At 37.2% G+C, this 12,992-nt stretch overlaps 2 protein-coding genes across 3 annotated transcripts in view; one reads left to right on the top strand and one right to left on the bottom strand.

The window, feature by feature from the left end:
* Positions 1 to 4,502, bottom strand: part of snrkb (SNF related kinase b) — a 28,509-nt gene extending 24,007 nt beyond the window's left edge. The window contains exon 1 of one of the 2 annotated variants that reach the window (XM_089127699.1): positions 4,367 to 4,502. The gene's annotated coding sequence lies outside the window, so the exon portion shown is untranslated. Of the gene's footprint in view, positions 1 to 4,303 lie in introns of both variants that reach the window. The other variant, XM_039647797.2, reaches the window with a different exon arrangement.
* Positions 3,916 to 12,979, top strand: ldhd (lactate dehydrogenase D). The gene is made up of 11 exons (XM_039647798.2): positions 3,916 to 4,110; positions 4,378 to 4,490; positions 5,830 to 5,971; positions 6,121 to 6,262; positions 6,473 to 6,632; positions 6,727 to 6,926; positions 7,425 to 7,553; positions 8,299 to 8,426; positions 9,405 to 9,495; positions 9,585 to 9,696; positions 12,319 to 12,979. The coding sequence occupies exons 1-11, from the start codon at positions 4,027 to 4,029 to the stop codon at positions 12,482 to 12,484; spliced, it is 1,467 nt and encodes a 488-aa protein (XP_039503732.1). The 5' UTR covers positions 3,916 to 4,026; the 3' UTR covers positions 12,485 to 12,979.
* Positions 12,980 to 12,992: the final 13 nt, after the last annotated feature.

Raw genomic sequence — 12,992 nt, 5'->3', positions numbered from 1 at the left:
AGGCTGGACAGTGACTTGGAACTGGCCTCTCCACATCTGGGGTTAATAATAACACTAGTGCAATGCCCGTGCAAAATCTATTTTTAGTAATTGTTGGTTTAGTATGTTTGAGTAGCTGAATACCCTATGCAACTATTACACAGTAGCCTAAACTCTGAGAAAACGATAACGTTAAGCGCACCAGAATAAAATATAATATTCAGAATTAAACAGTGTAGATGACTTACAGATTCAGTTAGCATCCACAAACGAATAAGCGCAACGATTCAGGGAGCAGCAATGAACTCGCTTGAGCAAACAGTTGGTGAATAGGCTGCTATCTAGTGTACTCCCTATCTAGTGCTCCATCTAGTGTACACTATTATCTCCAAATCTAGTGTAAACTATCTAGTGCACTTATTATCTCTAAATTTAGTGTATTTACTAGGGCTGTCAAATGATTAATCGCGATTAATCGCATCCAAAATAAAAGTTTGTGTTTACATAATATATGAGGGTGCACTGTATCAAATTATTTTCAGAAATATTGTCATGTATATACTGTATATAAATTTATATTATATATAAATATAAATGTTTTATATATAAATAATGTTTTTTCTTAAATATACATGAGTGTATATATATATATATATATATACACAAAAATGAATTATACACAGTGCACCCACATATTTTATGTAAACACAAACTTTTATACTTTTATTTTGGATGTGATTAATCGCGATTAATCATTTGTGTAAATGGAGTGTCATTAAATCATTTGTGTCATTAAAATAAATAAAAAATCATAATTAAAAATAATACACTAATATATATATATATATATATATATATATTGTAAATGTTTATGTAGCCTATATTACTCATAATAAAAATAAGTGGAAAAAAAAATTATAAATAAGGCAAATTAATAGCCTTCTTTTCGCTTATATTTACTTTATATTTACTTTAACGTTTTTTGTGCTATATTTAGGAAGGTAGCTTAAAGGTTTTATTGTAGCTAGCAGTTTTATGCCTCATACTTTAAAATTAGTAACATTTTTACAGTGAAGATTTATGGAGCTTAATGGAAAACTCATCAGGTCAATATGTTTGCCTTGTGCACCTCCCAAAAGTACATTGTGATACAACAGAAGCATAAAGCTTCAATAACAGCTGTTGAACGGGTTTTCATGAGGTCAGAGGAGCATATTAAAAGATTCTGAAGGGGAAATTAAAGGTTAATTTGGAAATTACTACTATTATTTTAACATCATTGGGATGTCTGGGATGCCAGACGTCTCAACCCAGACGTGAGTGTTAATCGTGGTGAATGTACAAGTCGGAACAGAGGACATTCTTAAGATTCCAGAACACTGGAGGAACCGATCAAGATTCCGTGCACTCACTTCCTCTCTACGCTGGAACTGTGTGGTTGACTGACTGAGTCTGACATCCTCAAAACACTGGAGTCAAGGAGACCGTGATGTCATCAAAACACCAAATTTGAAATGCCTTTGTCACAAAAGATTCATTCAACCAATCCGACAGTCACACACTTTTACACAATGACTACTAGCACAAGCACCTCCATTTACACAGCTTACCTTCATTTTAGATAATACAAAAATACTTGCATTGTTCATCTCTTCATATTAACTACGTCAAGAACAAGCGTTGGCCAGACCACATCCGTGGGGGTTTTATTAGAAACAGGTTGGACGATTATCAAGTTTGAAGTTCTTTGTAATGAGTGTGCGCTTTCATCCGTGTTAGTCAACACAGGCACAATGCAACTATTTAAGGGGAGAGAAAGACAGACTCTCCCCATGGGGAATAAATGACGTTCGTACATGGCGGAGAACACGTTGGTTACTATGGGAACCGATGCCGTAACTTGTCAGCTCGATCTACGCAGGTTGCAAAGCCCACCGGATCTTCATCTAGACTTGCATATGAGGGTGTATTAATATGTAAATTCAAACGACAAAATAATAAAGGTCAGCTCAGCTGAACTGATTTAGTTCAACACAACTCACAGTACCTCAGGGGCATCTCTGCATTGAGATATAAGTTTACACTTGCACAATTTCATCATCTGGGTATAATTATGGATTTATATTACCTGTCAAAATGCAGGTTTGAAAAATGACAACATCCCACTTGGCCTGTTTTTGCTCATTTTAAATCTTCAAAATGAAATCTAATTTAAAAACTAATAGTTTTTTGAAATCTTGGGACATGTTTTTAATTTTGACAAGTGGTTATCAGAGAATTAATATAATGGAAGAGCAAACTGTTTAAACCATTTTAGAAAAAGTAGTATTGAAATATAGAAGTAAATTGTGTGGAATTCTTACGAACTATGCATCATATCTATATTAAATTCTTTCACATGTTAAAGTCATTTTTCAAAGAAAGTGGGTCTGATGTCTACTGAATTGCCAAAACAGAGGACTGTCTGTGTAATGTAATATTGCCACCTTGTGGCTTGATCTCTAATAACTATGCCTACTATTAAAGGGATAGTTCACCCAAACATGTTTTCCCACCATCATTTACTTACCCTCAAGTTGTTCCAAACCTGTATGAGTGAACTATCCCTTTAAAACTTGATCGTTTTAAATAGAAATGATCATGCCTGAAAGCATACCGAGACTAGAAAATAACTGTATTTCAAAAAAGATCGTATTGAGCTGAGCCGCATATTGAACACGGATTGACAACAGAACCGGAAGACAATTCAATGCTGAATAAAGTTGTAGTTTTTGACATTTTTGGACCAAAATGTATTTTCGATGCTTCAAAACATTGTAACCAACCCACTGATGTCACATGGATTACTTTGATGATGTCTTTATTTCCTTTCTGGACAAGGACAGTATACCGTTCATACATTTTCAATGGAGGGACAGAAAACTCTGACTAAATCTAAAATAACAGAGGTCTTACGGGCTTGGAACGACATGAGGGTGAGTCATTAATGACATCATTTTAATTTTTTGGGTGAACTAACCCTTCAATGGGTGTTTTCCCGAATATTAAGCAGGTAGTAAGAAATTTGGGTATTTTGATTCCAATTTAAATGTCAAGAAGTTGTCTTGTTTTTTTATCAGTTATGAAACATTTCCATGGTGAGGCGTTTTTTTAATTTTAATGATACAGATAAACTTATTCATGCTTTTATTTCTTCCCGCCTTTATTGTAATGCTTTGTTTTCTTCTTTGAACCGTCGCACTTTATCGCGATACAGGCCAGGGGCTTTTGCAGTGAGGGCTCCAAAATTATGAAATAGTTTGCCAGTTGATATTAGATTATCTGAATGCGTGTTTGTTTTTAAATGTCGTCAGAAAACGTACTCGTGCTTTTAATACTTTGTCAGGTCTTCTGTGTTTTTGGGGTTTCGATATTTTTTGTTTCTTGTGTATAGCTCTTGACTTCATTAATGTATTTTAATGATTGTGTTTTTATATTGTGCAAAGCACTTTGTGCATTGTTGTGCTAAATGTGCTTTAAATAACATTTTACTTGGGCTATTTACGAGTGAGAATTTTCATTAATCCCAGAGTTTATGAGTTGGGTTAGAAACATGGCGGAATACCATTTAGCAGTGACATTGTCAGGGTTTTTATTTAATATGAAATAATCTATTTGCCAGCACAAAATATGATCGAATTGTTTGTAACACTATAATATAACGATAAAGTTTACAATGGCTTCATGAACTAATTACAAAAAAAAAAAAAAACATTCACTGATGCACGTCTGTCTGTCTTCAAGATTTGATGTTAAAAAAAAAAATTACTGTATTTTTGACCTGACCTCGTAAACACGATTCACCCAGACAAGCTAATTGACATTCATAAATATTCTGTCTTTCAGCAAATCGGTTCTATCTCCAGGGCGGGGCTTGAGGTTCAGGGGAGGCGTGACGCAGTTACGCTGATCCGGAAGAATATTTTCATAATAACTCTTAACCATGCTCTTAACTGACCTTATGCATAAAAGCTTGGTTATTCAGCACGGATTTTGTAAGAAGTGAAAATGAACTTGTTCAGAAAAGCCCTACGCTTAATTTATCCACGGCTGCCGTTTACTTACGGGAGGTGCAGGAGATATTCTGCTAAAGTAAGCTCTGCCAACATTCCTGTTCACTGTTACATAATTCTAATAAATAGAATAAAGGCTACAGTCTGTTTATGCAGATAATAAATCTCGGAATATAAACATATTTGATAAAAATATCATATTTATTATAAATAAAGACTTAAACCAAACGTAAACAATCAAATAAAATGTATAAAAAATATTATTAACCTACGTGTCACCATAGAGTAGTTCAGGTAAACAGTCGGCGCATTTCCTGCGTTGTTAATATTCTTACTTTGTTAATAGACTGGAGGCGTTGAGCGGGCCATCACTGCGTTTCGCTCGGTTAGCGGGGATGAAGGCGTGTCTGTGGGGTCAGCTGTCAGAGAACAGCACGGCAGGGATGAGTCCGTGCACAGGTAAGATTTCACTGCCATAACTGAGTGAGTGCCACCTGCAATTAAATGTTATGCAAACTGTGCAGCAGTTGGTCCACCCTCAAGCAAACCAACTGTAGCGTCCGAGTTAATGATTTTGGTAGTTCAAGCAACATATTCATTATACAGCCGTGTGAGTCCGTCCAGCATGCAAACGATTCCCCCCTCTTCTTCTTCGTTTGATGTTTTATGGCGGTTGCCAAACCAACTTTCGGTGCATTACCGCCACCAACTGGACTGGAGTGTGTAGCACTTAAAAATGACAATAATAATAATAATAATAATAATAATAAAAAACAAAACAAAAACAAAAAACCAAACAAACTTTAGACAAAATTGTACTTCCAAAACAAAAAAACAAAACAAAAAAACAAAACAAACTTTAGACAAAATTGTACTTCCAAAACAAAAAAACAAAACAAAAAAAAACAAAAAACAAAACAAACTTTAGACAAAATTGTACTTCCCCTCTTCTCCTGCCCCCCCAGACATAAATAATCATCTACAGCGTGGATCCACAGGCATAATAAATCAATCCTCAATTTTTGAAAGACGATATGCTCCTCAAGCCTGCATTTATTTGATGAAAAATACAGAAAAAAGTAATGCTGAAATTACAATTTAAAAATGTTTTCTATTTTAATATACTTTTTTAAATAAAATGTATTTCTGTGATGCAAAGCTAAATTTTCATCAGCCATTACTCCAGTCTTCAGTGTCACATAATCCTTTAGAAATAATTATAATTTGATGATTTATTAGCAATGTTGGAAACAGTTGTGGTATCTAATATATTTTATTTAACCTTTGATTCACTTTTGAGGAATCTTTGATGAATAAAAAGTAAAAAATAACAATAACAGAATTTATTTTAAAAATAGAAATATTTTGTAAGAATTTACACTACTGTTTGTTGTAAGTGTAAGTTTGGTGTCGATCTTTTTTTTCTTTCTTTTTTTAAAAAAAGAAGAAATTAATACTTTTTATTCAGCAAAGGTCTGTTGCTAAAAATTGATAGAACTATTTTATAACAATATAAATCTTTACTATTTTGAATAAATGCTGTTCTTTTTGACATTTTATTCATCAATGAATCCTGAAAAAGGTATTAAAATAAAAATATTAAGCAGCACAACTGTTTACAACCTTGATAATAACCGAGTATCAAATCATGGATGTGTCTCAATATGGAAGATTGGATTCAAAATTAAACAAACATCAAAATTTAATATACAAATTATATAACATTTAAAATTGATTTGCATATTACTTGGTATTTACATATTCCTGTTTTTTGTTTGTTTTTTTCTTGCCATGTCAGATGTCTACCACCAGATGTGGTGGTGTTTCCTCGGTCTGTAGATGAGGTCAGTGCTCTTGCCAAAATTTGCCACCACCACCAACTACCCATCATCCCGTTCGGTACAGGAACAGGCCTGGAGGGAGGTGTTGGTGCTCTGCAGGTTGGTCCAGTAGAGAAGAGTTTGACTCTAACCTTCAAAAAAAGGATTTTATTTTGTCCTTATTTTTAGCTTTTGATCAATTTTATTCAGTGTACATCCATTAGTGTTAACAAAAAACATTTATAACTGTGCATGTGTGTGTTTTGTAGGGTGGAGTGTGTTTCAGTCTGAGAAAGATGGACCAGGTCCTTGATCTTCACCAAGAGGATTTTGACGTGACGGTGGAGCCAGGTGTGACGCGCAAAGGCCTCAACTCATTCCTGCGAGACACTGGCCTCTGGTTTCCTGTTGGTCAGTCAAATTCTTTTGTATTACAAGTACAAAGTAGATCAAAAGGCCCGTTTTGTTGTTCTGTTTATTATAAGCGAGCACTACAGTTTTGTTGTCTGCCGCATTTGAAGCTCAAGCTTTTTAAAGCAGGATGGATTCTGATTGGTTGCGAACAAGCAAAATTTGACTTGGTTTTAGTTTTGTGTTTTATGTTTGGAAATGATTAATCAGATCCAGGTGCCGACGCATCTCTCTGCGGCATGGCTGCAACTAGCGCATCAGGCACAAACGCCGTCCGTTATGGCACAATGCGCGAGAACGTCCTGAACCTGGAGGTGGTTCTAGCAGATGGAGCAGTCCTCCACACAGCAGGCAGGGGGCGTCGTCCAAGGTATGACTGCAAACTCGGATGTATATTTTTTCAGTTGAACTAAACCTATTGTTGTCTACACTTGATGGACTTTCACAATGCAATGCCCTTTCAGAAAGACAGCTGCTGGTTACAACTTGACAAACCTTTTTGTGGGCTCGGAGGGAACTTTGGGTATCATTACCAAAGCCACACTTCGATTGTATGGTATTCCTGAGAGTATGGTGTCAGCTGTCTGCTCCTTTCCATCCGTCCAATCAGCGGTGGACAGCACCGTTCAGATTCTGCAAGCTGGGGTGCCCATTGCCCGCATAGGTGAGGGAAGGTTGAAGCACATGGTCTCAATGTGCTTGGTGTGTTGCCACAATTGGCATTAACGTAACAAAAGAACAGTCAGTCTCTTGTGTTGTATTCTTGTAAAATCACAGACTGTGGAACTCGAAACTACATGCATGCCTAGCTGTGTGATTTAGTCCAGAACTCTATTCATTTCATTTTAATCAATTCATTAAAGGCTCTTGCAATAACATAAACATTAATTCAAAAGGAAACACCGTCCTTATACAGTCAACACCGAGCGCAGTCAAGGGTTTAATGGATTGCCTGGTTCTCAGAAAGTGTTTCTTCTTTTGCAGTCCATTCAGGGAAAATATTCCACCAGTAGCTCCATCCAATTTATGAGTAATCAGGCATGACCGGTCTCTTAGATTTTTAAATCGAGGCTGCAGTGAGGCATCAAATTTTTTAACCCTGGACTTTCTACCCACAAAGGCCTCACACAACTTATTCGGTGCCGATATGTTTCGTTCATAGAGTTCTTGGATGACGTGATGATAAACGCCTGCAACCGCTTCAACAACCTGTCCTACGCCGTAACGCCCACTCTCTTCCTGGAGTTCCATGGGAGCTCCAAGAGCATGGAAGAGCAAGTGTCCATCACAGGTATTTGTGGATAAAACCAAAAAATAAATGTGTACAAAAAGCTATTTTACAAATGCAAAACAATGCCATTTAGAGGGTTTTTAGTGTGCACTAGGTAAGCTTTGGTTATAGCACACTAGGTAGTGATAGTAGCCTGGCCTATGGCTCGGGAATATGCCTACTTCCATACTACTGTATGTAGAAGGCGAAAAACAGTATGCGAACTGAGTAGTATGTCCGAATTCATAGTTTTCATAAAACAGTAAGCGAAAAGTACCCGTATGATGTACTACTTCTGGTGAGATACTGAAGTGCGCATGCGATGGACACTTTACAATCCCATGAGGCCAAATGAAACGACGAAACTGATGCCATAGGTCACATGATTGACAACATGGCGAAGTTGGTTCCAAATTCCATTCATACCATATAGATCATACTTTTTTTAATAGTCACAAACTAAGTTTCAAACCAAATGTAGTACCTTGCGATTTCGGATGCAATTCGGACATACCACTCGGCTCATATGACCTACTACTTTAAATGAAATGAGATTCTAAAGTGTGCATTCAATGGATACTATACCACAATGCCATGGGAGAAGAGTTGCTAATGGCAGTGACACTGTAGGTCACATGACAATAACAACACAATGAATGTTGAATGTTTGAATTTCATTCATACTATATCGAACATACTTTTTTATAACCAGATAATATATGTGAAAGAATGTGTCATATGTGAAAGCATTATGTTGTGTGTTTAGAGGAGATCACGCGTGATAACGGAGGTTCGGACTTTGCCTGGGCGGAAGATGAGGAGACCCGGAGCCGGCTGTGGAAAGCCCGTCATGATGCATGGTACGCCGCTCTGGCCCTGAGGCCTGGATGTAAGGTGGGAACATTTTACCTCATGAGACTTTTTTATCATCTTGAAACTTGAATGCTTATTATACTTCTAAAAATGTTGAGATATAAATTCCTGCATAATATTGCTTATTTTAGGATTGGAAGCATGTGTACTAATATTACATTATAATATTATATACTGTACATTATATTATTAACCATAGTAGACATAACATTTTAGTATATTATATTAAAACTTAAAACTATAGTAATGAGTTCCAGAAGCTAAATACATTTAGAATAAATGTAGATAAGATCAATTTAGCTTTGTCCTTTTGTGTGTCCTTCCTCGAGTGTGATTGTGCATAATGCATTGCAAAAATAATGACTGTTTTCAAAAAGGTTTCCCATACACTCTGCCATTGGTCAACCTAACAGATAGCCCTGCCCCAAACTCACACCATTGGTTGAGCCACTGTTGCTGTGCTGGAGTTGGAATGCTCAAACAAGCAGTAATGTTTTGAAAGCGCCAGAGACATTTTTTTTAAGGATTATAATTATAATTGTCAATGAATTTTAAGTTGGAACTGGACAGCTTTTTTACACTGAAAAATAACACATTTTCTTACAGACATTCTCTACAGATTCATGTGTGCCTAGACAAAAGAAAATCTAATTAGCAAAGATGTACTAAGATAACATAATAATAATAATGATATAATTGTAATATAAATAATATATTTTTATATTTCTTATTCCTGTCAGTCTGTTCATACAGTACTATACATATCTATTTGCTTAAAATCATGACTTTTTCCAATAGGTTTCCCAAACATTCTGCTATAGGTCAGCCAAACCCCAAACTTAGCATGTTGCTATGCTAGGCTGGTCAGAATGCTCTAGCAAACAGAGCAATGTTATGAAACCACCACACAGCAGCCACAAACAGTTTTACAGTTTTAAAATATTTGAATACATAACTCAGAACTCAACATTTTACAAACATGTACTAATTTTCTTGCAGGCATATTCTACAGACGTCTGCGTGCCTATCTCACGACTACCTCAGATTATAGTGGAGACGAAGGAAGATCTGATCAGCAACAATATTACTGGTAGCTTGCCGAGTTTGATTTTCTCATTTAGTGTTCAGAATTGTTTTTTAAACTGCTGATATAATATGGTTATGTTTTTTTTTTCCTAGGTCCTATTGCAGGTCATGTGGGTGATGGAAATTTCCATTGTTTAATTGTACTGGATCCTAATGACCCAGACGAGGTGCAAAGGGTTCACTCCTTCACTGAGAGATTGGCCAGGTACTTCTATTTAGTTCCTTTCAGCGGAGTTGATCTTCTGAGGCGGCTGAGAAGAACTGGCAGCACCTTTTGTGCCTATTGTCAGTTTTGTTTTGTGTACCAATCAATATCAGGATTATTTCTCAGAATGTCTTCTGTCATTTGGAGAGTGTAAATTGACAATGACAGACATAGATGTTCTAGTGTCTGGCTTTGGAAATAATAGGGCGACCCGCCTTCAGTCATTATGGGTAAAGTGCAGTCTCTGTCAGGTACAATGGATGTGCGATCGGCACTGACCAGCAGCCAAAGAGAAGACAAACACTGCAATCTCATTTAGTTCAATGAAATCTGGCTGACCTGATGCGTAAGAGTTTGTCCTGATAGGAGCAAATTGAGTTGGACTTGCCCTTTGTGTGAATGACAGACATGATGTTACTGTAAAAGCACAAGTTTGCAAAAACAACTCTGAGAGGAGAAGAAACATTACCAGGCTGAACTTGTGTGTAAACTTGAAGTTGAAATGGATTAGAGAGCTTTACTACAGTCTACCTGGAAGTTCAGAGGAACTTGACCAGGCCTAATTATCTGTTAACTTCTTCAATACCTTCAATACCATTCTGACTCTTAAAAGAAAAGTGTGGGTTTCAATTAAAGACTGGAATACACAACACAACTTTGAGTAGATCTTAAAATAGTAGGCATCACACACTTGCCGACTTTGTAAAAAGTTACAGGGAAAAACTGGGCATTGTACGCTAAACAACTTTCAAATCATTGCGAACAATCTCATACAGAAACATGCACTTGACAAATTAAAAAAAAAATGTGTTAAAATCAAATTAAAATCGTCTCGAAATATCAAAACGGTTTGGTTTCCTCCGACGTGATGGAATCGAAATCTGAAGCTAAAAAAATATCAGAGACCATGCCCTTTATAGATTGTGTAGCCTATTCCTGCATTAAGTTAAGCATTTTTGTTCCATAATTTTTCTTACCTCACAAAATGATTTAGACTTCTATTCCAACAAGAATTATGGGTAGGTATACAATACAATGGAGTACCTTGTCATGTCGAACAGTGTGTACAACCTGCATGAATAAGATGAGTAGGTGTTGGATTTCTGCTGCGCATGGGAGCCCTCGAGACCAGTCGACATCATTCAGTCGGAGATTGTGGAGGTGGAAACACCTGCGAATCGAAACTGGACTGGACAGGCAGTTCAGCTGCACAACTGATCAACACTGCCAGATGTGCTTCTGGTATCACCTTAAAACTATGTTACTAAATTAATCCAGCTTCATTTAAAAACAGCGTTTTAATTTCAAAACGCTCTCCATCCACATTGCGCTCAATTGCCATTCCATGTATGGTCTAAAATTGCGAGGAATCTTTGCAGGAATGTTTTATGAAGACATTTATCATTAGCAACACTGTTAGTGAATTACACATAGCAGTATATATCAATAGGTACAATATGTGTCACATGACTAAATGAAACTGGTCTTAATCGACCTTCTCCAAGCGGGATTCTAACTGATGTGGGAGCGGCTGATGCTCCTCTTGAGGCCAGGGAAGTGAGGTTTACACACAGCTCTTTTTGGCCTAGGTTACACTCACCCCCCTAAACCTCTCTCCCATCCGGGTCACGGCACCAAATGTAACCGTTCCTACCAAGGGTGCCGCATAAGCCCTCAAAAGTGAAGCCAAAAATGTTTCAATCGGCCCCCAGTGACCGGTCCAAGTATAGGTCATAAACCCCACCTCCCCATGTTATTCAACGGGACGTGAGACCAACTAAACAATTAAATTACACTTCACATAACCTTTTTTCCAAAGATAGTTTCTGTCATTTACTGCAGTTTCTATCACGTTGATGTAATTTCAAGTGTTTGTTTTAAAAATAAGTTTGTTTTTAGTTAGTTAGTTGATGCTATAAAAATTGTGCTCTGTCATCATGATTGACAGGTTCTCTGTGCGAGGTAGTCACTGAAGCACTGGCGGACTTTCTTTAACAATGTTGACTATGTGGTTAGTAGTTGTATTTACCTTATTTTAACGAGGTACTGCAATCAGCAGACATCATTGGAGAATAACGGGGCAGACAGATGCCACTTAAGAAAAGTGCGGGGCGTGTGCTTGCGTTTGATTCAGCGAGAATGAGGGCGGGGCCTTGATTTCGCGGCTTTACTTCCTGCTCACAACAACACAAGTGCGCAGACTCAAGTTCCAAGATGTCAGCGCCATATCGGGACACCGGCAGCATCAGTTCTCTCTGATGAAAAAGAGCGAAGGGGCGTCATCCATCTTTTTTACAGTCTATGGTTCCTACTCGACCTGCTCCGAGCGGGATTCTAACCGACGTTGGAGTTGCAGACTGTAAAGACCGCAGCCGCTAAGGTTCCTCTTGAGGCCAGGGGAGTGAGGTTTACGCGCACAGCTCTTATTGGCCTACGTTCGTTACATAAACATGCATCATGGTGTTCAAATAACTCTTTTTACTTTGTATTTATCCAGTTGGAAGATCTCCATGTTCTCCATTTCTCAACTGTATCTGGATTATTGCAGATATAGCCTAAATTAGTCAAATGTTTTGCCAGTAACAATTACAGTGAATTCATTCATTGTCTTTATCAATGCAGGAGGGCACTGGCGATGGATGGGACTTGTACCGGTGAACATGGGGTCGGCCAAGGAAAGCGGGCTCTGCTTAGGGAAGAGGTCGGTCCTTTGGCCATAGAGGTAATGCAGGGCCTCAAGGCCAGCCTGGACCCCAAAAACCTTATGAATCCAGGAAAGGTGTTGTAATTCCCCCAAACCAACACAGAAATCAAAAATATATACTCTGCACTACACTTTCTGACCACTAGTGGTCAGGAGAATGATGTTTGTTTTAGATTTTAAGAAAAATAATGATTTACAAAATCTGCATTTTCTTTGTGAAAGGTGGATATATCTCAAGCTCTCTGCGTGAACATTTAGAAGTTCAAAACTTATTATGTAGCATCGTTCTGAAAACACATTATGAATGTACATGGCTGAATTTTCTAAGACCCTGGAAAAAATATAATTCAATTCTTTTATTTTGCTTTTCCGTGGCAATCTGATACCATTTTGAAATGTGAAATCATAGGGCCGTGACAAACTTGTGTTTAGTCTGGCCATTTCCCCTTCTACATATCTGTGAATATAATTATTATTGAAATGGATACATTTGCTTATGAAAGAGATTCTGTGAAGCAGAACTCTACATCTGATGAGCTAAATGTTATGAAGAAAATAAAAAGTGCTCACATAATATGGTTTTGTCTCTTTT

Source organism: Pimephales promelas, chromosome 25 (genome assembly GCF_988280905.1).
Source record: "Pimephales promelas chromosome 25, fPimPro1.hap1.1, whole genome shotgun sequence".
In the NCBI taxonomy this organism is placed as follows: domain Eukaryota; kingdom Metazoa; phylum Chordata; class Actinopteri; order Cypriniformes; family Leuciscidae; genus Pimephales; species Pimephales promelas.
The sequence above is the reverse complement of the archived record's forward strand: the minus strand, read 5'-3'. Positions and strand labels throughout refer to the sequence as shown.

Coding starts and splice junctions, on each gene's coding strand:
- ldhd (XM_039647798.2), top strand. CDS start 4,027: ATGAACTTGTTCAGAAAAGCCCTACGCTTAATTTATCCACGGCTGCCG. Junction 6,633..6,726: donor GGCAGGGGGCGTCGTCCAAG/GTATGACTGCAA, acceptor ATGCCCTTTCAG/AAAGACAGCTGCTGGTTACA. Junction 9,697..12,318: donor TTCACTGAGAGATTGGCCAG/GTACTTCTATTT, acceptor TTATCAATGCAG/GAGGGCACTGGCGATGGATG.